The sequence below is a fragment of the Pseudochaenichthys georgianus genome, chromosome 20 (assembly GCF_902827115.2).
Source record: "Pseudochaenichthys georgianus chromosome 20, fPseGeo1.2, whole genome shotgun sequence".
Taxonomy (NCBI): domain Eukaryota; kingdom Metazoa; phylum Chordata; class Actinopteri; order Perciformes; family Channichthyidae; genus Pseudochaenichthys; species Pseudochaenichthys georgianus.
In genome coordinates, this window is record NC_047522.1 from 18,347,577 (window position 1) to 18,370,275 (window position 22,699).

Genomic DNA, 22,699 nt, shown 5'->3' on the forward strand with positions numbered 1-22,699 from the left:
CCTTCTACATCATACACCATCATTATACATGATGGTGTATATAGGATATATATATATATTTGTATACATTACATATCTGTAAATTGTATAATTTAATTTTTCGTATTTGGGATTGTTGGAAACGTCTTTTTGATCTCTCTGTCTATAAACACAAACTGAGTAAGATTGACAATAAAGTTGACTTTGAAAAATATATATATTCTTTATGAAAATAGTTGACTGTTGGAGAAATGAATCCAAATGAAACGTTGGACTGAACTACAACTACGCCTTTAAATCTCTACGGACTGTTTTTCAGTGGGATGGCAAGTTCCTATCTTTAAACATTTATTAGTTTTTTCTCAGAACAGATTTGATTGAAGTTAATTTAACTTTGCCGACCATGTAAGGTCATTATTAAAAAGGTACAATCAATTTGTTTAGGGTTGACTAAAATAATGATAAACATTTCATCTGGATAATTTACTGACAGAATAAGAAACTCAATGATGCTCTACTCACCTGTTCCTTTTTATAAAGTGAAACAGTTGAAACGATAGATTTTTAGTAAACTTAAAAACAACCTTCTCCAAAAGCTATCAAGGAATATACCGAATACTTGTTTTAGAACTTTATTACATATTTGTATATAGTTTGAATGATCCATAATTGACAGAAGCTTGTGTTTACACTGACCTGTCACTCATATATTAATGTATTTGTAACTTATTTAAACCACTACCTCACTAATTTCTTTCATTCATCACGGTTCACTTAACTAAGTGATACATGAACCAGTTTAATCATTATAATAACGTAGGATTGCAACTCTTTGAAACTGTAGGTGGCTCTTAAAAGAGCCGTTGTGTTTGGGTGTGCTGGTCTCAGGTCAGTCTAAGCCCTCTCTCCGCGGATGCAGCTGGATGTCCTTGGGCATGATGTTGACCCTCTTTGCTTGGTTCATCTTACTGGGGGGGCAGCTACATGGATGTCGGTGCAGTCCACAGTCAGTGTGCAGTTGAAGGCAGAATGAATGTATTATTGTCTCCGAATGAAGCACAACTTCATGTCATACAATACATTGACTTTATTTGTAATTGTGTGAAAACATATGAGCATTGATTAGCAAGCAGGACCTGCAGGAACAGAGCACGGTGATGGATGGAGCTGGGAAGAGAGAAGAATAAAGAAAACAGATCAACTTCATTTTCGGATATTAAAAATACAATTTCAAAACAAGTTGCCGCTCCTACAGTTTTCTAGTGTGTAAAGATGATTTCACTTGACCTATGCACAATATCACACTCAATACATGTGTGTCTCTGGGGGGTGCATTGTGCCTTTGATGTATATAAATAATATACCATAACCAAATACTATTACGTACAGTGGAAATCAGGTTGCCAGGGCAGGTCAGTGTGCATGTTCCTCAGGGTCTCAGCAGTTACAGGTGAGGGAAAGGAAATAAAAGAGAAAAAGGTCAGTAACAACACTTTGAATAATTATCTCTTTTAATAATGTTCTATCAGTAATCACTCAACTACTGTCTTTCCAACAAACAGATTGACTCACCCTTACTGTCATCACAATGAAACACGTCCAGAAGAATCTGTCATGCAAAGCTCCCTGCCTGCCTTCGACTCTCCCTGACTGCTTCCTTAGCACCCGGTGGATGGCGCAGTATAGGCTACTCTTCAAATGTTTCACGAAATACTTACCATCTACTCTTACTCTTACTTCATGTAATAAAATAATAACTTCATGGTAAGGCTACTAAAAATGACAAGGCTAAGTAATGTAATGCTAACTAACGTGCTCGCTACTCGTCGCTACTAGCTAGGTAGCTAACTTGACTATATGTTCCATGCACAACATGTGTATTACCTGATATGTCTGAATCCGGCGACTCCTGGTCCTTTCATCAGACGGCAATCGATAGAACGAGCAAGTGGTTTGATCACTTATGTGATTACAACCTGGTACAAAGCACACATGCATCTTGTAAAAGTGCATTTATTTTTAGCAATCTCTTATTTATTGGAGGGAATAAATCGGTTATGAGATCTTCTTCTTCGCTTTAATTACGAGTCGCAACCACTTGGAGAATTATCGCCTGTGACATCACTTACGCGAGCCAGAATGGGATTTGGGATTTGTAGTCTTTGTAGTCGCGTATTTTTCATAGTCTTATATTTCAACAGTTTTACGACAAAATGTGACTTTTTTGACATGGAACTTATTGTTTAAGATTGAGAAACATCATATATGTAGTTCGTGGCACAATTCAAACGGGATCAAAAGATACGTGTTCTCTCTCCATTGAATTCAATGTTAATTTTTCGCTTCCGGGGTCCCATGGGCCGGAAGTAGATGGGCGTGACTTCGCCTCTCTATAGCGGCTAGCCATTGAGGAAACGTCCATCTGCTGCAGGGCATGTTCGGAAATGTTCCAGAAAGTTCCAGAACGTAACTTTGAGCGCCAAGTGGTCAAGGAGTGATCTGCGCATGTCATAATGTTCCCCATTTCCACTAACTTAGTTTTTCTAAATTAGCTGACATCAATTACATTGAGTTAGTTAGGTTTTTCGACCCCGCATTACAGCTTAATTATTTAAACTGAGTGTTGTTAACAAGTTAATAAAACATAAGTAAGGCTTACTTATTCATTCTTATTTAACACGATGTTAGGTTTTACAGTGTAGGCTCACTAGTGAACGTGTATGGCCTTCACGTTCACTAGTGAGCCATATGAACTGCAACTAGTTAACTAGTGGATGCATATCGGTCTCCTATTGGCTCTTACGATAGACCTCGCCCATCAATCTTCACAAAAGTTCAAACACAAACATGGGAACCCAGAAATATGTGTAATATGTGATTTTCACAGAGCACGCGCCCCTTAAGCCCCGACCCGAGCTCCCACTCTCGGCTCAGTAGAATGAATGGAGACAGAAAATAAATCTAGATTCGGCTTTTAGTGCATTTTACAACTTTAAGGACTTAATGATTATAATAAGGGCTATCAAATAGTTCATACTGAAATACTGAATTAACTTTAGAAATGATTTCTCACAAAAACCTTTCTAAATTATAGTAAATTATTAAAAAAGTTTTAGTCAATACATTTTTCTGCCTAAAATAGTAAACTATATGAAACACCAGATGCATGGCAATTAACCCATTTTTGCCCGCTATTTAAATTGACTTTGGTTAGTTAATAAAAATATTGATATTAAATATATATAGCATATAATTGATGAAGTCTTTCTGAACACTTTTTAAAAAAAATACTGCAAATGAAGAATATTTAAAATGTCTGCACAGATAGTGCCCTAACTTACAGCAGTTGAAAAGATTTGTGGAAGGATACATTCTTCATGAGCTTCAATGGATCTCTAGATAAAGGGCGTTGTATGGTTGCTTGTATTATCCTCAGATTGTGGTTTGTTTAAATAACTAGTGACATTTTAATAAATATTGCAAAAAAGGGCTCCAAAAAAGGCACATATATAACCTGGCCGGCCTAGCCAGTGTGTATTTCTTCAAGCACCACAAGATTCACAAGTGTTTAAACCCTTCTGTTCAAAGTTGATATTTTGTTTCTTAAAAGATTAAATCTTTAAAAACATGCTGTTTGCCATTTTTAAAGTTTGATGGAAGAAATTAAAATATAGGTCACTGACGTGGAGCTTTAGGCCTGCAATGCTTTAAAAAAAATGTTTTAGTTGTTTCAGTTTTGAAGAGTGATATGGATGTTAAATACACACATTAGTATGAATAATCTTAAACAAGAACAGGATCTTGAGCCATGATAATCCGTGTATCGACCGTCCAATTGTTTTTCTTTATTAAACACGTAAACCGAAGAGCGTTTGAGAGGCCTTTTTGCTTTGTACCTTGCTAAATGGTCTCATGGTCCTTGGAGCGAGGGGCGAATCTCACAGAAGTGATTCAAAACAAAAGCAGTGATAATATTATAAACAAAGGGAAACAAGGTGAATTTAGCGATCACAACGAAAACGGCCAAGACACACGTTGAGCCCAGAAAATGGATGTTACTAAGGCTGTAAATATAATAAGCCTGTTTCTAAAATGGACAACATTGTTAGGAGATTTAAACTATACAGCGGCTTTGCTCTGCGGCCACTCCGCGCCTCTCGAGTTTGCTTCTCCAAATCAGCTGCTCTTCATTCTTGCTATATTTGACAAGTGATACAAATATGTGTTACCACAAGTTCTTAAGGAAACTGACACTGTTGGACTCGGTTCTAGTTTGACTTCTACCAGAAATAAAATGAAGTACTTTACTGTGTACTTTGTGAGTAATCCTCAGAGTCCCCTCCATAGTACATACTGCATGTTTTCTGCTGTCTTTGATATAATGTTACCATTAGTTCTTAATGAAATTGATACTGTTTGACTTTGTATTAGTTAGCCTACTACTAACAATACATTGAAGTACTTTTACTGTGTACTTAGTGAGTAATCCTCTGTCAGAGTCCCCTGCTGAGAACAACATCAAGCCACTTCTGCTGAGTTTGATGAGGGAATTCTTTTTTGTTGCCATTAGTTCTTCGTGAGATAATTAATCCTGTTGGACTCAGTACTAGTGAAACTACCCCACAAGTACTATGAAGTACTTACTGTGTACTTTTCCAGTAATCCTCTGTCAATGTCCCTTTTTGAGAACAAGAATGCATGTTTCTCTACTATTTTGAGTAAGCGTTAAAAAACCTTTCTTCATGAGACTGATATTGTTGGACAGAGTATTTTAAGAGGATGGTGGACTTGATATCAGCAACACTTCCAGTCAGTACTCCGGCAGCAGCATTTTACACCTTGGAAAGTCTTTAGAGTCTGGCTAGCTGGTCTGTCCTTCTGCACACTGACACACTCTGTCACTCTGGTTGGCTTCTCATGAAGCTGCTGTCTTTTAATATATGATTATTTCTCAGCCGCTTGTTCATTCCTCGCAGATTATTCAGCCTCATCCTTCCATCAGTCCCAGTCAACGCCTCCAGCACACTTCCAGTGTCTGACTCCATGACATTGTCCTGATGCTGTGAGGGTGATGCCCCATGATCACAACATGACCCCTAGAGTCTGAGTGCCAAGGACCTCATATTATGTCATTAATGTTACATCACCCATTATAACAATTTGCTTTCCTTTGTCTCTTCTGTTAACTGAATAGTCCTGTCTTTAAGTATATTACAATGTAAAGTCCTTTTCCAGCACCATTTTAAGGCTTCAAAAACAGGCATTTTTACTGTATGTGTTTGGAGAAATGACACAATCAATGGCCCAGAATTGTACTTTATAAACTCTGGATCTTGTGGTGCTTGAAGAAATACACACTGGCTAGGCCGGCCTGGTTATATACCAGGGTTAGGGTTGGGTACCGGGAACCGGTTCCAACATTTCGATTCCAACGGCATCATTTAGAAATGTGAATTTCGGTTCCGCTTTTCGATTCCTGAGGAAATGTTTCTCGCCGCTCTCCGTAGCCTACTGTATGACTGCAGCGGGGCGGACAATGTAGCGTTGTATCTACATTTCCTACAGTGTAACCTGAGACCAGGGCCGGCCCGTCGCACTGGCATTATAAATGTTCGCCGAGGGCGCCAGATCTGTGGAGGCGCTGCGCTGACAGCTCTGGGAGAAAAAAAAAATATTTTGACCGTTGGTGTTCATCCTAATTGTTGGCCTTGATGTAACAACATTCATAATTAAGTAAATGTAACACCCTTCTCATCCCGGTTACACTTTTCATTTGCCCTGTACGATGGGCGCTGCAAGTGATGAAAATGGGGGATGTTGGCTTATCAGGCAACCGCAGCTCACAGCCAAAGTGCGAGTGAGCGAGGGAGAAAGGGAGGGCGCTGTTGTTATTAGCATCTGGTGCTAGCTGCTCTCACGGAAGAAGAAGATGTTTCTACAATGATGTGGAGGGAGAGTCCTCTCCAGTCAGACTGAGAGGCTGATAACTTCAGCCCAGTGAGGTAAAGGACTCTTGAGTGTTTAGATAGTTCACTTTAGTCTAAGTTATCTCAGTGGGTCTCAAACGTTTTGGTCACAATTTATGTAAACACATTTCCAAGGCACTCTATAATTATTGGGATAAAACAGGTTTGAAATCATTCCAATGTAGGCCTATACTATAGGACAGTAAACCAGACATATCGTTTTAAACGAGATAAAAAAATATGCATAAATAAAATAGTAAAATAAGATATGAATGAACAACAAAAATAAAATGCGTTACATGTAGGCTATTTGTTATTTAATTATTAAAATGTAAACCGATCTTTTTCATATGGGTGTTTAGAGTTATACCCCCAAGATCTAGTCTCTAGTAATTCTGCGTGTGCACCAGATTGAAGCATTTTACTTCAAAATGTTCAAACATTTCTTCCCGGTATGCCTGAGAGGCAGATATGCTTGTTTTTCTCAACAAGAACTGTTTTTAAAAGTTGGACTGTTGCACTGTTGTAGCTTCAGTGGTTCTCAGGTTAAAGTTACATAGCAGTGAATATAAACAGACTGATTAATGTGAATATTACTTTAAACTAACCTGTGTAAAAGTTTCTCGAATAAATGTAATTTTTTTGGTGGAAGAAGCATGTATCATTTTTTTACCCTGCCCCTCAAAGAATCGGAATCGAGAACCGTTAAGAACCGGAATCGAAAAGTAGAATCGGAATCGTGGAAATTCAAACGATACCCAACCCTATATATATATATATATGCCTTATATATGCCTTTTTTGGAGCCCTTTTTTGCAATATTTATTAAAATGTCACTAGTTATTTAAACAAACCACTATCTGAGGATAATACAAGCAACCATATAACGCCCTTTATCTAGAGAGCCATTGAAGCCCATGAAGAATTTATCCTTCCACAAATCTTTTCAACTGCTGTAAGTTAGAGCACTATCTGTGCAGACATTTTAAATATTCTTCATTTGCAGTATTTTTTTCAAAAAGTGTTCAGAAAGATTGCATCAATTATATGCTATATAAATCATTTCAAAAGTAAAGTTCATTCAGTAATTCAGTATGAACTATTTGATAGCCCTTATTATAATCATTAAGTCCTTAAAGTTGTAAAATGCACTAAAAGCTGAATCTAGATTTATTTTCTGTCTCCATTCATTCTACTGAGCCGAGAGTGGGAGCTCGGGGGCGGGGCTTAAGGGCGCATGCTCTGTGAAAATCATATATTACACATATTTCTGGGTTCCCATGTTTGTGTTTGAACTTCTGTGAAGATTGATGGGCGAGGTCTATCTTAAGAGCCAATAGGAGACCGCTATGCATCCACTCGTTAACTAGTTGCAGTTCATATGGCTCACTAGTGAACGTGAAGGCCATACACGTTCACTAGTGAGCCTATATATGCAAATGAAGCAGGCGGGACCCAGATTCTGATTGGTCAGTTCGGCTCTGTGAGGGAGAGCCTGAGGGGGCTTTCTCCTGCGATGTTTTTAGCAACGTCTTGAAGACGTGAGGTGAATCAGTCGGGTATTTAGTCGGGTATTTAGTGCCTACTGTTAACATATTGTCCGTGGGAAGTCAGTCAGTGTGTTTTGCCTAGAGAAATACATGTTTCTGCTTCTGCTTTGTTCCGCTTTGTGTGTGTGTTTTTGTTGGTGCGAATGTGCGCACTCTTGTGAGAGCACCGGCACTCGAGACACAAAAGTAGAGGAAGTGATCGTGGGACATTTTATCAGCGGTGCTCAGCGGTGCTCATGAAATGAATAAAGCTGGACAGATGTTAAAATCAGGGTAACGATAGATCCGTATGAAGATAAACAACCTCTCCATATTTGCCAATACTAATATTTACGGAAGTCACAGCGATCTCTCAAAGCTGTGATCCGAAGAGAGTTACTTCCTCTTTCTATCCATCAATAATGTCACTCTTTTATCACAATGCCATTCTAATCCAGCTCCTTTGAAATGGCAGCTTAATATAATGTTTTAAAGAGGATCTATATTCCTGTCTGCAGTCCTAAGGCACGTTTGTAATGTTAAGAAAGTCTTCAATGTCCTTACCTAATTTGATATACAGTCATATGATCATAATAACAAAAATATTTTTGTTTTATATGTTTGTAAATATGGTCATATTTTAAAACGGTGTATTTAAGCTCTTAAATTAACTATTTGGGCTGGGTGGCGCTCTCTAGCTTAGGGCCAATAGGAGACCTCGATGCGTTCTTTCCCCTCCTCCTCAATAGCATTCTGTGCAACTAGTGCACATTTGGGATCCACTAGTTAACTAGTGAACATTTTAAGCCTCACTAGTTCACTAGTGGAATTTAAACCTCTCTCACTAGTTAACTAGTAAAGGGCAAAGGGTTCACTAGTTAATATGTATACATTTTGAGCCCCACTAGTTAACTAGTAAGGTCAAAAGAGGCGTCAACTAGTTAACTAGTGAAATATTTGCCTTTACTAGTTAACTAGTGAGTTATTCTGGGTGTGACTAGTTAACTAGTGCAGACAAATGTTTGCCACTAGTTAACTAGTCGTGCTTATTTTGTGTGACAAGTTAACATGACAGAGATTTTGCAGTGCACTAGTTAACTTGTAAGACTTTTAGGGTCACTAGTACGGTCAGAGGGCCACTAGTTCATCAAAAAGCTTACACGTTGGGACTTTGGCGTTACTAGTGCTGCTCCTGGCGTCACTAGTAAGGCGTACGCGGTAACTAGTCGGACAAAAGTGCCACTAGTTGCTGAAAAAGAGCGACTAGTGAAATGGTTTATGTAACTAGTAAAGCAGAGTGCCTAACTAGTTTGACCATATATCTAACAAGTGAAATCAAAGAGCCAACTAGTGTAGGCCGCTGCCGTCTGATATCAAGGAAATTGAATAAATACTCAAATGGCTTGCCATATATCACTAGTTGCTGAAAAAGAGCGACTAGTGAAATGTTTTATTTAACTAGTAAAGCAGAGTGCCTAACTAGTTTGACTATATATCTAACAAGTGAAATCAAAGAGCCAACTAGTGTAGGCCGCTGCCGTCTGATATCAAGGAAATTGAATAAATACTCAAATGGCTTGCCATACATGCGTTTCTCTTTACCCATGGATGCACAATAACAACGGACCATATCGCCTTACTGCCAGCCCACAGAGCTGTAATAATGGATATATTGCACATGTTTGCTGTAATTCATCATTTGTAAAATATTATACTACATGGGCTGTATGATGTAAATGTTGTACCGTAAATGTTGTATTAAATAAAGTTAATATTACCGACGTAGATTAACGTTCCTGTAGCTTCTTATTGCACTTGCAATTGTTTTAGTTACTTGTGGGCTACTTAACATGAATAATCACAGTTACTATCCTTTTACTCCATCACATTTCAAAAAGAAATAGGCTATTGTTATTTTAACTCCACCACAGTAATCCATCATCAGCTTTACTTTTTAGATAAAGTTTTAACTCACAATTGATCATAACAGGCTTCAACATATACATTTTTATATATTACCAAGTGGTTTCATGTACAACCCACACAAGTATCATGCTAAATGAAGCTCTGTTGCTTGGATATCACTAGATCCTGATGTCAGCGTAATATAAAAGTACATAACGATTGATGTGTAACTTAGCATAATTTACTAGCTAGCCGCTAGCTGCTAACTGCCGCCTCGTTAATATAAATCCAGTACCATGCTGTCATGAACGCGCGGTGCTGTTACGTGTAGGCAAATTCACGTGCTTAATGTGAACGAGCCTTTGGGCGGCGTGGTTAAAGTTGCGCATGCTCAATAGGCGCATTCACACTGCGGTACTTTTCCCACAAAGGTTCATGCGAACTTAGTTCATGATCGCGTTCACACCAAAAAGAGCCGGTACTAAAATTAGTTCATGCGAACCTTTTTACCCCCTCGAAAGTCCCTGCTAGAGAGCAGGGACTTTCGAGCGGCTCTTTTGTGAGAAAAGAGCTATATTTCTGATTGGCTGGGCGGATTGCAAATCACGCCCCGTAAAACTCCCAAAAAGTTTTGTGAAGCCGCCATTTTATTATCCTCGCATTAGCATTAGCATTATCCCAGCGCAGAAACACAGAGAGACTAACTTATGGCAACACAAAATAAAACATGGGAGCGGTGGAGATGAGGAGGTGTCGGCATTCTGACGATTTACGCGGAAGGCTTCAGTAGAAGCTGATGGGACTCCCAGCAGCTTCTACTGAAGCCAGTCCCCAACTCCGGGGACTTCCGGCCGGGGACTTTTGGCGGCAGTATACGCCGTGAAGTGGTTTGCGGCCTGCCACTAAGCCCAAAGCAGAAGAAGAAGAAGTGACGTCAGCGGCTTCATTTGCCTAATCCACCCCCAGGGACTTTTTCCGGTGTGAACGCGATCTGTACTAAATTCATGCGAACTAAAGAGTTCGCATGAACCATTGTGGGAAAAGTACCGCAGTGTGAATGCGCCGGACACTAGTGTGTCTAAACAATAGTTAGCTCGGTGGTGAGAAATGTACAGGGTACCCCAGACTTACCTAACTCCTCCACCTCTCAACACACACACACACACACACACATTAACAAAGTTCAGATTATTCAAATAGCTTTAGTTGCTAAACACAGCCGTGTTCCTTCCTCAGCAACAGGCCCAGAGTGAGAGAGAGAAGACTTCCTGGGTGCCTCCTTTATGGTCGGCCCTGGTTGCTGATAGGCCAGCTGAGGGTGAGAGGATCCAATCAGCCATCAGACTCAGGTGCACAGGCAGATACCGATCAGCTGTGCAGAAGACAGGGAGAAGAGAGAAACACAGGAGGGAAAGAAAACCACACATGTACAGCCTGCCTGGCACGTAACACCCCCACACATATAAATCCAAACAGTATGTTTGGCCCTTACAATGAACATTCTATTTACATAGCACGAGATAGTGCATCGGCAAGAACATTATCGGACGCCTTTTTATGGCTTATGTCAAGGTTGTAGTTCTGGACAATCAACGACCAACGCATAAGGCGTTGATTGTGGTTGTACATCCTTGAAAGAAAAACCAGCGGATTGTGATCAGTGTATACCTTAATAGGTTTTACACTGGAGCCAAGATACACCTCAAAGTGCGGCAAGGCAAACAATAGAGCTAAAGCTTCTTTCTCAATAGTAGAGTACTTCAACTGATGTTTGTTGAACTTTCGGGAGAAGTAGCTCACGGGGTGATCGATAGCCTGTGCATCTTCTTGTAGAAGAACAGCCCCTGTCCCAACTTCACTGGCATCGACCTCGAGCTTGAATGGCTTCGAAAAGTCTGGTGCAGAAAGAACAGGAGTACAACACAGAATACCTTTTAGGCTCTCAAATGACTGCTGACACTCACCGGACCAAACGAAAGACTTTGAGGGACTGGTCAACGTAGTGAGTGGGGCCGCCACCGATGAGAAGTTTCTGCAGAAACGGCGATAGTACCCTGCCATTCCTAGGAAGCGGCGAAGTTCCCTCCTGGTGGATGGCACTGGGAGGGAGGCAATTGCCCTGATCTTTGCATCAGCAGGGCACACCTTCCCCCGACCAACCTGCTGACCAAGGTAGAGAACGGTACCTTTTCCAAACTCACATTTGGCAAGGTTAAGCGTTAGGGATGCGGCCGACAAGCACTTAAAAACTTCTCTTAAGGTAGACATGTGGCTAGACCAGTCCTTAGAATATACAACAATGTCGTCCAGATATGCCTTACAGTCTGGAACATGTCCTAATACAAGATTTACAAGCCTCTGAAAGGTGGCAGGTGCGTTACACATACCGAAAGGCATCACAGTATACTGAAGGAAACTGTCAGGTGTCACAAAGGCTGAGATGTCAGAAGCACGCTGTGTTAAAGGAACTTGCCAGTATCCCTTTAACATGTCCAGTTTACTGACAAATTGTGCAGGACCAATTTCATCGATGCAGTCATCAATGAGCGGTAATGGGTGTGCATCGGGGACAGTGACAGCATTAACCTTGCGAAAGTCAGTGCAGAATCTGGGACTGCCATCTGACTTTGTGTCTAGCACACAAGGGGAACTCCAGGGACTGGAACTAGGCCTTGCAAATCCGTTTTTAAGTAGATATTCAACTTCCCTTTTCATAACCTCTCTCTTAACTGGGTTAACTCTGTACGCCCGCTGTTTGATGGACGAGGGGTTGGTCAAAACCACATCATGAGCTAGGACAGAAGTTTGTGATGGAGTGTCATTAAAAAGACATGCAAAGTCAAATATCAGTTTCTGTATATCACTTCCTTGGATATCAGGAAGATGAGACAAGTAATTGGGCAAATCAGCTAATACCTCAGTATTGCTTAGTCTTGCCCCCTGTGGTGTTACACTGCGCATCACCAACTCATCCTCATTTGAGCTCACCTTTGAAACTGAAGCCATAGGAGAGACGGTTGTCTCCACCTGGTGAGCTTTAGAAGACTCACTTTGGTCTTCCCTGGTGCAGTACTTCTTTAGCATGTTGATATGACACACTCTGGTAGGACGTCTGCGGTCAGGTGTTTGAATGACGTAGTTTGTTTCACCGAGCTTCTTATCTACAACATAAGGACCAGCAAATTTAGTAGACAGAGCAGAACCAGGTACAGGCAATAGAACCAACACCTTGTCACCTGGCTGAAACAAGCATGCTACCGCCTTCTGGTCGTAGCGTTTCTTCATGTTCCCCTGGGTAGAGGTCAAAGCTTCCCTAGCCAAGGAGCAAGCACGATTTAGACGATCCTTAAGTTTGGCGACATACTCCGGGATACTGCAAACTGTTTTCGTGGGCATGATCAAATGCTCTTTAAGAACTCTTAAAGGACCTCTGACCTCATGTCCAAACACTAGCTCAGCAGGACTAAAACCTAGAGACTCCTGAACAGCTTCACGGGCAGCAAATAACACTAAAGGAACACTGTCATCCCAATCTTTATGAGACTCATGGCAATGTTTTCTTAACATGCATTTCATAGTCTGGTGAAACCTCTCTAATGCCCCCTGACTTTCAGGATGATATGGGCTGGATGTCACATGCTTGATACCTAAGGTGTCAAGTACCCGGGCAAACACTTTAGACATGAAGTTGGTACCTTGGTCTGTTTGAACTACCTTCGGTAGACCAAACATGGAGAAAAACTTCAGAAGTGCCTTGGTGATGACCGGGGCAGTCATTTTCCGTAGTGGGATGGCTTCTGGGAACCTAGTGGAAGCACATGACAGTTAAGAGAAACTGGTTTCCAGTTTTAGTTTTAGGCAAGGGTCCCACACAATCCACAATCACCCTTTCAAATGGCTCTCCCATTACCGGAATAGGAATGAGAGGAGCAGGGTGAATCACCTGATTCGGTTTACCAACAACTTGGCACACATGACATGTTCGACAATAAAGAACTACATCAGACTTAAGTCCTGGCCAAAAGAAGTGATTTAAAACTCTTTGATATGTTTTTGTTACCCCCATGTGACCTGACCATGGATGATCATGAGCCAAGGACATCACCTGAGAACGATAGGTTGTTGGCACGACAACTTGATAAATTGCTAAGGAGTCTGACTCCTCACAGGCATCACTAATCCAGCGACGCATTAATAGGTGATCTTCCATAATGTAGGCCATCTTCTTTGACTTGGCCTCTTCGTGACTGATAACAGAAGAGAGACATTTAGAAAGTGTTTCATCACTTAACTGGGCTGCCATGAATTCTTCCCGAGTGGCAGGCAGTTGTACAAGCTCTGAGCTGTTACTGGGTGATCCAGCACCAGCAGACCGGGCCTCCTCTGGCAGTCGGTCCGACACTGTCATGTCTTCAAGAAACTGCCCTGTAGCAAGAAAAGAATCAGACAAGTCCTCTCCGTATTTCTTTGACTGTGCCCTTGTAACAACACAAGCAGGAAAGATTTCGGGAGGTACTTCAGCTGATTTCTCTGCGTCTAAACTTAGATCAGGAGAATCAATGACCTCAGGTACTGGCTTAACTTTGCCCCCAGCCAAGTCATTACTGAGGATGAAATCAACACCTTTGATGGGCAAGGCAGGGAAGACAGCTACTTTAAAGAATCCTTTGACAAGAGATGAGTGAATATAAACATTGTGCAAAGGAGCCGCAACTAGTGTCATGCCTACCCCTTGAACAACAGCACTTGATCCACATGATGATCTGGAGGTTAAAGGTAAGATGCCTTCCCTAATAATGGACTGAGAACCTCCTGTGTCCCTAAGTACCTGTACTGGCAGCTGGTCTTTAGGATCCCCTGTTAAAGAAACAAAGCCCTTGGAAATAAAGGGTTTGAAACAGGGATCAGGTACATCATCTTCCTGGGACATTTCTATGTCTGATAGGGAAACTCCTTTAATGAGTCCCATGCCTTTTGGCGTTTGAAAGCGTTGCGAAAATTGTTGTTTACGCTTTAAGAAATGACACCCTGAAATAAGGTGTCCTGTTTTATGGCAGTAGTTACACTCACGGGGCCCCCGTGGAGGTGATGGTGGTCCTCTAGACCTTTCAAAAGTTGTTGGGCCAAGATCAGGTCTTCCGGTTAGTGATATTGAAGCACTATCTGGGCGCAAGGGTGAAGAAAACAGTCTTATGAGTGAGCATAAATTCATCCGCTAAAACAGCTGCCTTAGCCAGTGAGTAACCTTCTGTTCATTTAAGAATATCACCATCCTTTCAGGCAAAGAATTCTTAAAATCTTCCAAGAGAAGTAACTGACGAAGACTCTCAAAATGATCCTTCACTTCATTAGTCGCACACCATTTATCAAAGAGAATGCCCTTCTCTCGCGCAAACTCAACAAATGTCTGCGTAGCAGACTTTTTATGGTTTCTGAACTTTTGTCTGTAGGCCTCCGGCACAAGCTCATAAGCACGCAATATCGACTCTTTAAGCACTTTGTACTGCAAGCTTTCTTCCAAAGAAAGTGAAGATACCACTTCCTGAGCCTTACCTACTAATTTGCACTGAAGTAGGATTGGCCACATGTCTTTAGGCCAGACTAGTGCAGTAGCAATTCTCTCAAAAGCACAAAAATATGAGTCAACCTCTGACTGTCTAAAAGTTGGCACTAAAGCAATATTTTTACTAACATCAAAACTCTTTGTATGAGAGACTGTATGTGAAGGTCTTGACCTCTCAAATGTCTGCTCTGAAGAGATTCTCAGGGCATCAACTTCAAGCCGCTTTAACGTGATTGCTTTCTCAGCTTCTATCTCTAACTTGCGAATCTGCAGCCTGTGTTCATAGTCCGCTCTACGCTCCTTTTCCTGGCCCTCCATCTGAAGACGGACAAGACAAACTTTTAGTTTGGCATCACTACTTGCACCTAAGCTACCCGGAGAGAAAGCCTCAAACCTAGGAAGCGTTGCAGGAGGAGCTTGAGGACTAAACTTGTCAACTCTAGGTGTAGCTAATACTCTTTCCCTATCATCTTCAATAGACACCTCAGCGCTAGGCTGAGTTGACATGCTTGGGATTTCAAGAATCTTTAACTCCTCTAGTTTTTGCAGGATTTTCTCTCTTATCTCTTTTTTTAATTTATACTTGTCTACTGAAATGTTAAAGTGAGCTGCAATACATAACATGTCATCTTTGCGACAGGAATACAAAGTATCAACACTTGGACTTTCAATAAAGTCCTGTAAGTCAAAACCCATTTTTCAGCCAATGTACAACACCTACAATGACTTCTCAATTATTGGTTGTTTTTATTTCAGGAAAATAGATTTCTCGGACGAGCCCCCATTTGTTACGTCCCCACTAAGGTCTAGGGGACCTGGAGACAATAACGTACAACCAATAATTATGAGAGAGTCAGAGTAAAGGTTGACAAAAGGTTTATTCCTTGTAACCTATCATATCATACAATTAAACAGAAACACTCTGTTGGTGAGGAGGAGGAGGAGTCAAAGGATTGTGCCAAACAAAAGAAACAAGCATAACAAAACCAGGCCTATCTCTACAACTATCCTTTGAAACCAAACTCAAACAAAAACCCTCACTAACTAACTACAAAGAATTTGACAAAACAATATACAGGGGTGGCAACAATCCGCTTACCTAGTGTGTCTAAACAATAGTTAGCTCGGTGGTGAGAAATGTACAGGGTACCCCAGACTTACCTAACTCCTCCACCTCTCAACACACAGACACACATTAACAAAGTTCAGATTATTCAAATAGCTTTAGTTGCTAAACACAGCCGTGTTCCTTCCTCAGCAACAGGCCCAGAGTGAGAGAGAGAAGACTTCCTGGGTGCCTCCTTTATGGTCGGCCCTGGTTGCTGATAGGCCAGCTGAGGGTGAGAGGATCCAATCAGCCATGAGACTCAGGTGCACAGGCAGATACCGATCAGCTGTGCAGAAGACAGGGAGAAGAGAGAAACACAGGAGGGAAAGAAAACCACACATGTACAGCCTGCCTGGCACGTAACAGATGCCATGATGAAGAAATAGGGTCAAATTCACAGCATTTCCCCATTCAAGCAGCAACAATTCGCCTTTCCAATAACCCGCGTGAAGATCCGATTATGCCCGTTGATTTCAGTGGTAAAGCGGTAGACATTTTGATTCAATCAATCAATCAATCAATGTTTATTTATATAGCCCAATATCACAAATGTTACATTTGTCTCAGTGGTCTTCACAGTGTGTACAGAATATCAGTATGACAATACGACACCCTCTGTCCTTAGACCCTCACATCGTACAAGGAAAAACTTCCAAAGAAAACCCAGTTTAAAGGGAAAAATGGGAGAAACCTCAGGGAGAGCAACATAGGAGGGATCCCTCTCCCAGGACGGACAGACGTGCAATAGATGCCGTGTGTAAATTGAAAAGATAATACATTTGCAACATAGGTAGTCCAAATGTTTGGAAATGCATGTGTGTATAATAGGAAGATGAATCCACGAGGATATCCATCCAGGACTTATGATCCAGGACCACAGCCACGACTCAAGATCCAGCGCTCGCGATCCAGGACACAGGACCGCAGGATCATCCATGACTCCGGATCCCAGCGTATATAGACACCAAAAAGAAAGACATTTGGGGAAGCTGGGTTAATCGGAACATGAGTGTACACGGGTATAGACAGAGAGAAGGAAGAAGTAAGATGTCCCCCGACAAACTAAGCCTATATCAGCAAAACTAGGGGCTGAATCTAATCAGCCCTAACTATAAGCTTTATCAAAAAGTAAGGTCTTAAGCACACTCTTAAAAACGGATAGGGTGTCTGCCGCCCGAACACAAACTGGAAGCTGATTCCACAAATGTGGAGCTTGATAAGAAAAGGCTCTGGCTCCCATTGTACTTTTAAAGATTCTAGGAACAACCGACAACCCTGCATTCTTGGAACGCAATGCCCTAGTAGGACAGTAGGGTATAATGAGTTCTTTAAGGTAAGATGGCGCCTGCCCATTAAGGGCTTTGTAGGCGAGAAGAAGAATTTTAAATTCTATCCTGTGTTCTATAGGGAGCCAGTGTAAGGCAGCCAGAACAGGAGTAATGTGGTCCCTTTTCCTAACTCTGGTTAGTACACGAGCCGCAGCATTTTGAATCAGCTGAAGCGACTTGATTGACTTCTTGGTACTCCCTGATAATAAAGAGTTACAATAATCCAGCCTAGAAGTAACAAAAGCATGGACTAGTTTCTCTGCATCGTTTTGAGGCAAGATATGCCTGATTTTTGCAATGTTACGTAGATGGAAGTAGGCAGTCCTTGAAATTGATTTTATGTGGGCGTTAAAGGATAAATCCTGATCAAATATAACACCAAGATTCCTTACAGTCTCACTGGAGGCCAAATTAATGCCATCCATAGTTAGTATGTCTTTAGATAATTTGTTTCGTAGATTCTTCGGGCCAAGTACAATAACTTTTGGTCGTGTTTAACATCAAAAAGTTTAAGGTCATCCACGTTTTTAAGTCCTTAAGGCAGTCTTGAATTTTATTTAGATGATTAATTTCATCAGGTTTGATTGATAAATATAGTTGAGTATCATCCGCATAACAATGAAAGTTTACAGAATGATTTCTTATAATATTGCCTAACGGAAGCATATATAATGTGAACAAAATAGGTCCGAGCACTGAGCCCTGTGGCACTCCATGGCTAACTTTGGTTTGCGTGGAAGATTCATCGTTAACACGTACAAACTGAGAGCGTTCAGATAGATAGGACCTAAACCAGCCTAAAGCAGTTCCCTGTATGCCAACTAAGTGCTCTAGTCTTTGCAATAGGATATCATGGTCGATAGTATCAAATGCAGCACTGAGATCGAGCAAAACAAGAATAGAGACAAGTCCCTTGTCTGAGGCTATTAGAATATCATTTGTGACTTTAACCAGAGCTGTCTCTGTGCTATGATGTGTTCTAAAGCCAGACTGAAAATCTTCAAATAAATCATTGTTTTTTAAGTAATCACACAACTGTTTTGCGACCGCTTTCTCAAGAATTTTTGAGAGGAACGGAATATTAGAAATAGGTCTATAGTTGGCTAAAACCTCTGGATCGAGGTTGTGCTTTTTAAGAAGCGGTTTTATCACTGCTACTTTGAATGATTGTGGAACATAGCCTGATAATAAAGACATATTCATAATATTTAATAAAGAAGTGCTAATTAATGGAAAAACTTCCTTCAACAGCTTAGTTGGAATTGGGTCTAACATGCACGTTGATGGTTTAGAAGAGAGAATCATTGAATGTAATTGTTCAAGGTTAATGGCTGAAAAGCATTCTAGTTTACTATCTAGTGTAATATTAGAACTTACGATTCCGGGAGCTGTTGATAACACTATACTGGTCGAAGGCAAGAGGTCATTAATTTTGTTTCTAAGAGTAACAATTTTATCGTTAAAAAAGCACATAAAATCATTACTACTGAGTGCTAAGGGAATAGAAGGCTCAATCGAGCTGTGGCTCTCTGTCAGCCTGGCTACAGTGCTGAAAAGAAATCTTGCATTATTCTTATTCTCATCTATTAATGAAGAGTAGTAGGCTGCTCTCGCTTTACGCAGTGCTTTCTTATATTCATTGAGAGTAATATGCCAAATTAAACGAGATTCTTCAAGTTTAGTGGAACGCCATATCCTTTCAAGTTGTCTAGACTTTTGCTTTATTTTGCGGGTTTCGGCATTATGCCATGGAGCTAATCTATGTTGTTTTATTTTCTTCTTTTTCAAAGGAGCAACAGAGTCTAATTTTATTCGCAGCGCATCTATAGCATTATCAACAACATGATCATGATTGACAGCGGAGCAACATTATCAGCAGTGCGTACGAAAGAAAAAGTGTGTGAAGCAACCAATAATTTTGTCACAACAATGGGAGTTTCTGGCATTCCTATGTCAGAGCCCGTTTCAGAGAAAACTGATATTTCAATTGAAGGATCACATGTGCAACACTCTTTCATTATTTCAGATGGAAGTCCTATTAATCTAATGGGCAGAGATTTGCTTTGTAAATTACAAGCAACAATACATTGCACTCCAGACGGATTGTTTTTGACTATTCCTGACAGCAAGGTCTATCAAGCTGTCCAATTCATTCAATCATCTCAGGACAACCTTTATTGTTGGTCATTTCCAGATTTCAACATGATTTCTGTTTTCTCAACAACAGGAATTCAGAAAATTGCTAGCATTTCCCCTGTGTGTGCTTCCTTAATGTCCCTGATGCGGCCTGTATTGAATTGTCACTGCACAGCTGCTTTTAACCCATCGGATGACTATGCACTATCAGTAAGAGGTTTTTGCAACAGCTCAGATCAGTTGGAATGTGAAAACTTTATGTTTTTAGGACCCCAGGGGTGCGCATTGCCCCTAAGGCTCACAACCAAACAAGAGGCTCTGTATGCTGCAGACACGATTCCTCACCTCGCAATAGGGGTCACTTCAGGAAGTGACCCTGAAGAAGTGGGGGTCATGGCAGCCCACTGCCATGCTCTGCTGAGGGATAAAAAGGCTTCTCACACACACAAACAGGATCTGATTAGCCTCGGAGAAGAGCATTACATGCTGTATCTCTCTGAGCAACTTTCTCTCCCTCAAAGCACATTTCTTCATTTACAGCCACCTGCACTCACACAATACGGACCACCTTCAGATTTTTCTGAGGTTCCTGCCACATTATGGGCTAAACACAAGAATCATGTGGGGTTTGTTTGCTCAGCCCCTCCACACAGAGTCACACTTAAAGCCAATGCCAGATTGCCAGCTATCAGACAATTTACCCCATAGAGCCATTTTGGGAATTGAAGGAGTCATCCAATCTCTGCTCGATCAGGGCGTATTAAGATATACAAGTAGTCCTTGTAACACGCCCATATTGCCAATTCCCAAGCACAATCGCCCTGATGAGTGGCGTTTTGTCCAAGATTTGCAAGCTATTAACGCTATTGTCATTCCGACAGCTCCTATAGTGCCTGACACTAATTCAATTCTTGCATCATTACCGTCAGATTCGAAATGTTACACAGTAATTGATTTGTGTTCAGCATTTTTCTCTGTTCCTCTGCATCCAGACACCCAGTATCTGTTTGCATTTACTTTTAAAGGTAAACAAATCACATACACGCGCCTCCCACAGGGGTACGTCGAGTCGCCTACTGTGTACGCAGCAGCGGTTAAGAGAGATCTGGACACTTTGGTTCTTACAGAAGGTAGCACCTTGCTTCAGTACGCAGATGACCTGTTGTTAGCTTCTCCCAACATGGACGCATGTCGCATCGAATCCATTCTGCTCATGAAAAGACTTTCTGAATACGGACACAGAGCATCCCTGGCTAAGTTGCAGTACTGCCAGACTGAGGTCACATACCTGGGTCACATTCTGAGGGATGGACACCGACTCCTCTCGCCAGCAAGGATTTGCCTTTTGAACAAAGTGGCACCACCCCGCACAAAGAAAGACATGCTGTCTTTTTTGGGCATGGCTAACTATTGCAGACACTGGATATACGAGTACGCTGCGAAGGACTCTGTCTTGCGTGCTGCCACTCTGCAGGCTGCTGCTAACATTGTTCAATGGTCTGAGGACATGCACACAGCTTTTCAGGACTTAAAGCGAGCCCTGACATCAGCTCCGGCCCTGGGGCTCCCTGATTACCATCAGCCGTTTCACCTGCACGTCCATGAGAAGGGGGGCTTCGCGACGGGCATCTTGGTGCAGAAGCATGGCTCTAATTTCCGGCCTGTTGCATACTACTCATCTCGACTCTCCCCTGTGGTACTTGGTATGCCTTCATGTCTGCGAGCAGTAGCCGCAGTTGCAATTGTTATCAAACAATCCTCTCCCATTGTACTGGCCAGTGACTGTGTAGTACATGTCCCACATGCAGTTTTACATATTCTGAACACCTCTGCTACTCAGCATATGACAGCAGCAAGGCGCTCTGGTTATGAAGCAATAATTCTTTCAAGCCCACACATCACACTTAAACGCTCTCCCCCTCTAAACCCAGCTACGCAGGTACCGATTCCAGATTTTGAAATCACACATGACTGTGTCACAACGATTGACATATCTTCTTCCCCCAGAACTGATATGTTGCAAACTCCTATCCCTAATTCAGATATGATTCTATACACAGACGGGTCTGCGAGCAGGCCGTCTGACACAGTACACTTAGCAGGCTATGCTGTTGTAAATGACTGGGAAGTTTTAGAAAGCCGGGCCTTGCCAAATGGCACGTCAGCTCAGGCTGCAGAGTTGTATGCTCTGCTGAGGGCGTGTATTTTGGCTAAAGATAGAGTTGCAACCATTTTCACAGACTCCAGGTATGCATTTGGTGTGTGCCATGATTTTGGTGTCTTGTGGAAAATGCGCGGTTTCTTAACATCGGCCGGTAAGCCTATTCAACATCATGCGTTAGTAGCACAGCTATTAGACGCTATCATGCTCGCTACACAACTAGCAGTGGTTAAGTGCGCTGCTCACACAAATTCTGATGATCCTATTTCGCGTGGAAATGCGTTAGCCGACACCGCGGCTAAACAAGCAGCAGTTTCCTCCTCTTCCATGGTGCTCCAATGCCCCTTGACACAACCCGCAGAGCCCATTTCTTTGCCTTCCTTTAATGATGTCGCGGACATGCAAGCCCGCGCTGATGTTAGGGAGAAAGATTTATGGCTAAGACGAGGTTGTACACTTGACGCTGAGTCCAGCTTGTGGCTCCACCCAGACGGACGGATGGTCTGTCCACGTTCGTTCCTCCATGTTTTGGCACATGTTGCACATGGCAAATCACATGTAGGAAAATGAGGGATGAATGGGATTATAAAGTCCCAATGGTTTGCTCCAGGCATTACACTAGCTACACAGACCCTGGTAGACAGATGCATGATATGCCAGCAGACAAGACGAAGAAGTGGTCAAATTCAGCATGAACACTTACCGCCCCCCTCGGGGCCCTTTGTAAATATGCAAATATGCAAATTAATTTCTAAGATAACCCAGAGTCTAGCTACAGTGTTAGGGTTCAAATGGCAATTGCATGTTCCCTATCACCCACAGAGCTCAGGCCAGGTTGAGAGAATGAACTTGACTATAAAGGAGAAACTCACTAAAACAATGTTGACCACAGGACTAAAATGGGTAGATGCGCTGCCGCTAGTTCTGTGCTCCATCAGAAGTTCACCAAATGCAACGACAGGGCTTAGCCCACACGAGGTATTGATGGGAAGGGTAATGTTCGCAGGATCTAGCCCCCCAGTAA

At 41.8% G+C, this 22,699-nt stretch overlaps 1 protein-coding gene and 1 long non-coding RNA gene across 2 annotated transcripts; both read right to left on the reverse strand.

Moving 5' to 3' along the window:
* Positions 1-1,051: 1,051 nt before the first annotated feature.
* Positions 1,052-2,171, reverse strand: LOC139435899 (uncharacterized). Its single transcript, XR_011645110.1, has 2 exons — positions 1,367-2,171; positions 1,052-1,146 (listed from the first exon to the last, which is right to left on the reverse strand). It is a non-coding gene; the product is annotated as an uncharacterized lncRNA (long non-coding RNA).
* Positions 2,172-4,877: 2,706 nt separating this feature from the next.
* LOC117465577 (uncharacterized) lies at positions 4,878-14,583 on the reverse strand. The gene is made up of 5 exons (XM_071206917.1): positions 13,672-14,583; positions 13,075-13,184; positions 11,767-12,540; positions 11,048-11,274; positions 4,878-5,039 (listed from the first exon to the last, which is right to left on the reverse strand). Exons 1-5 carry the CDS (start codon positions 14,346-14,348, stop codon positions 4,878-4,880), a joined length of 1,950 nt encoding a protein of 649 aa, XP_071063018.1. The 5' UTR covers positions 14,349-14,583.
* Between the last annotated feature and the right edge of the window lie 8,116 nt (positions 14,584-22,699).

What these genes read in the sequence shown, in the direction of transcription:
- LOC117465577 (XM_071206917.1), bottom strand. Translation starts at nt 14,348, where the DNA reads ATGGGACTCATTAAAGGAGTTTCCCTATCAGACATAGAAATGTCCCAG. An exon ending in GTATACTGTGATGCCTTTCG is followed by an intron (nt 11,275 to 11,766) that starts GTATGTGTAACG and finishes TTTCTGCACCAG; the next exon opens with ACTTTTCGAAGCCATTCAAG. An exon ending in CCAGTGTAAAACCTATTAAG is followed by an intron (nt 5,040 to 11,047) that starts GTATACACTGAT and finishes TCACCCTCACAG; the next exon opens with CATCAGGACAATGTCATGGA.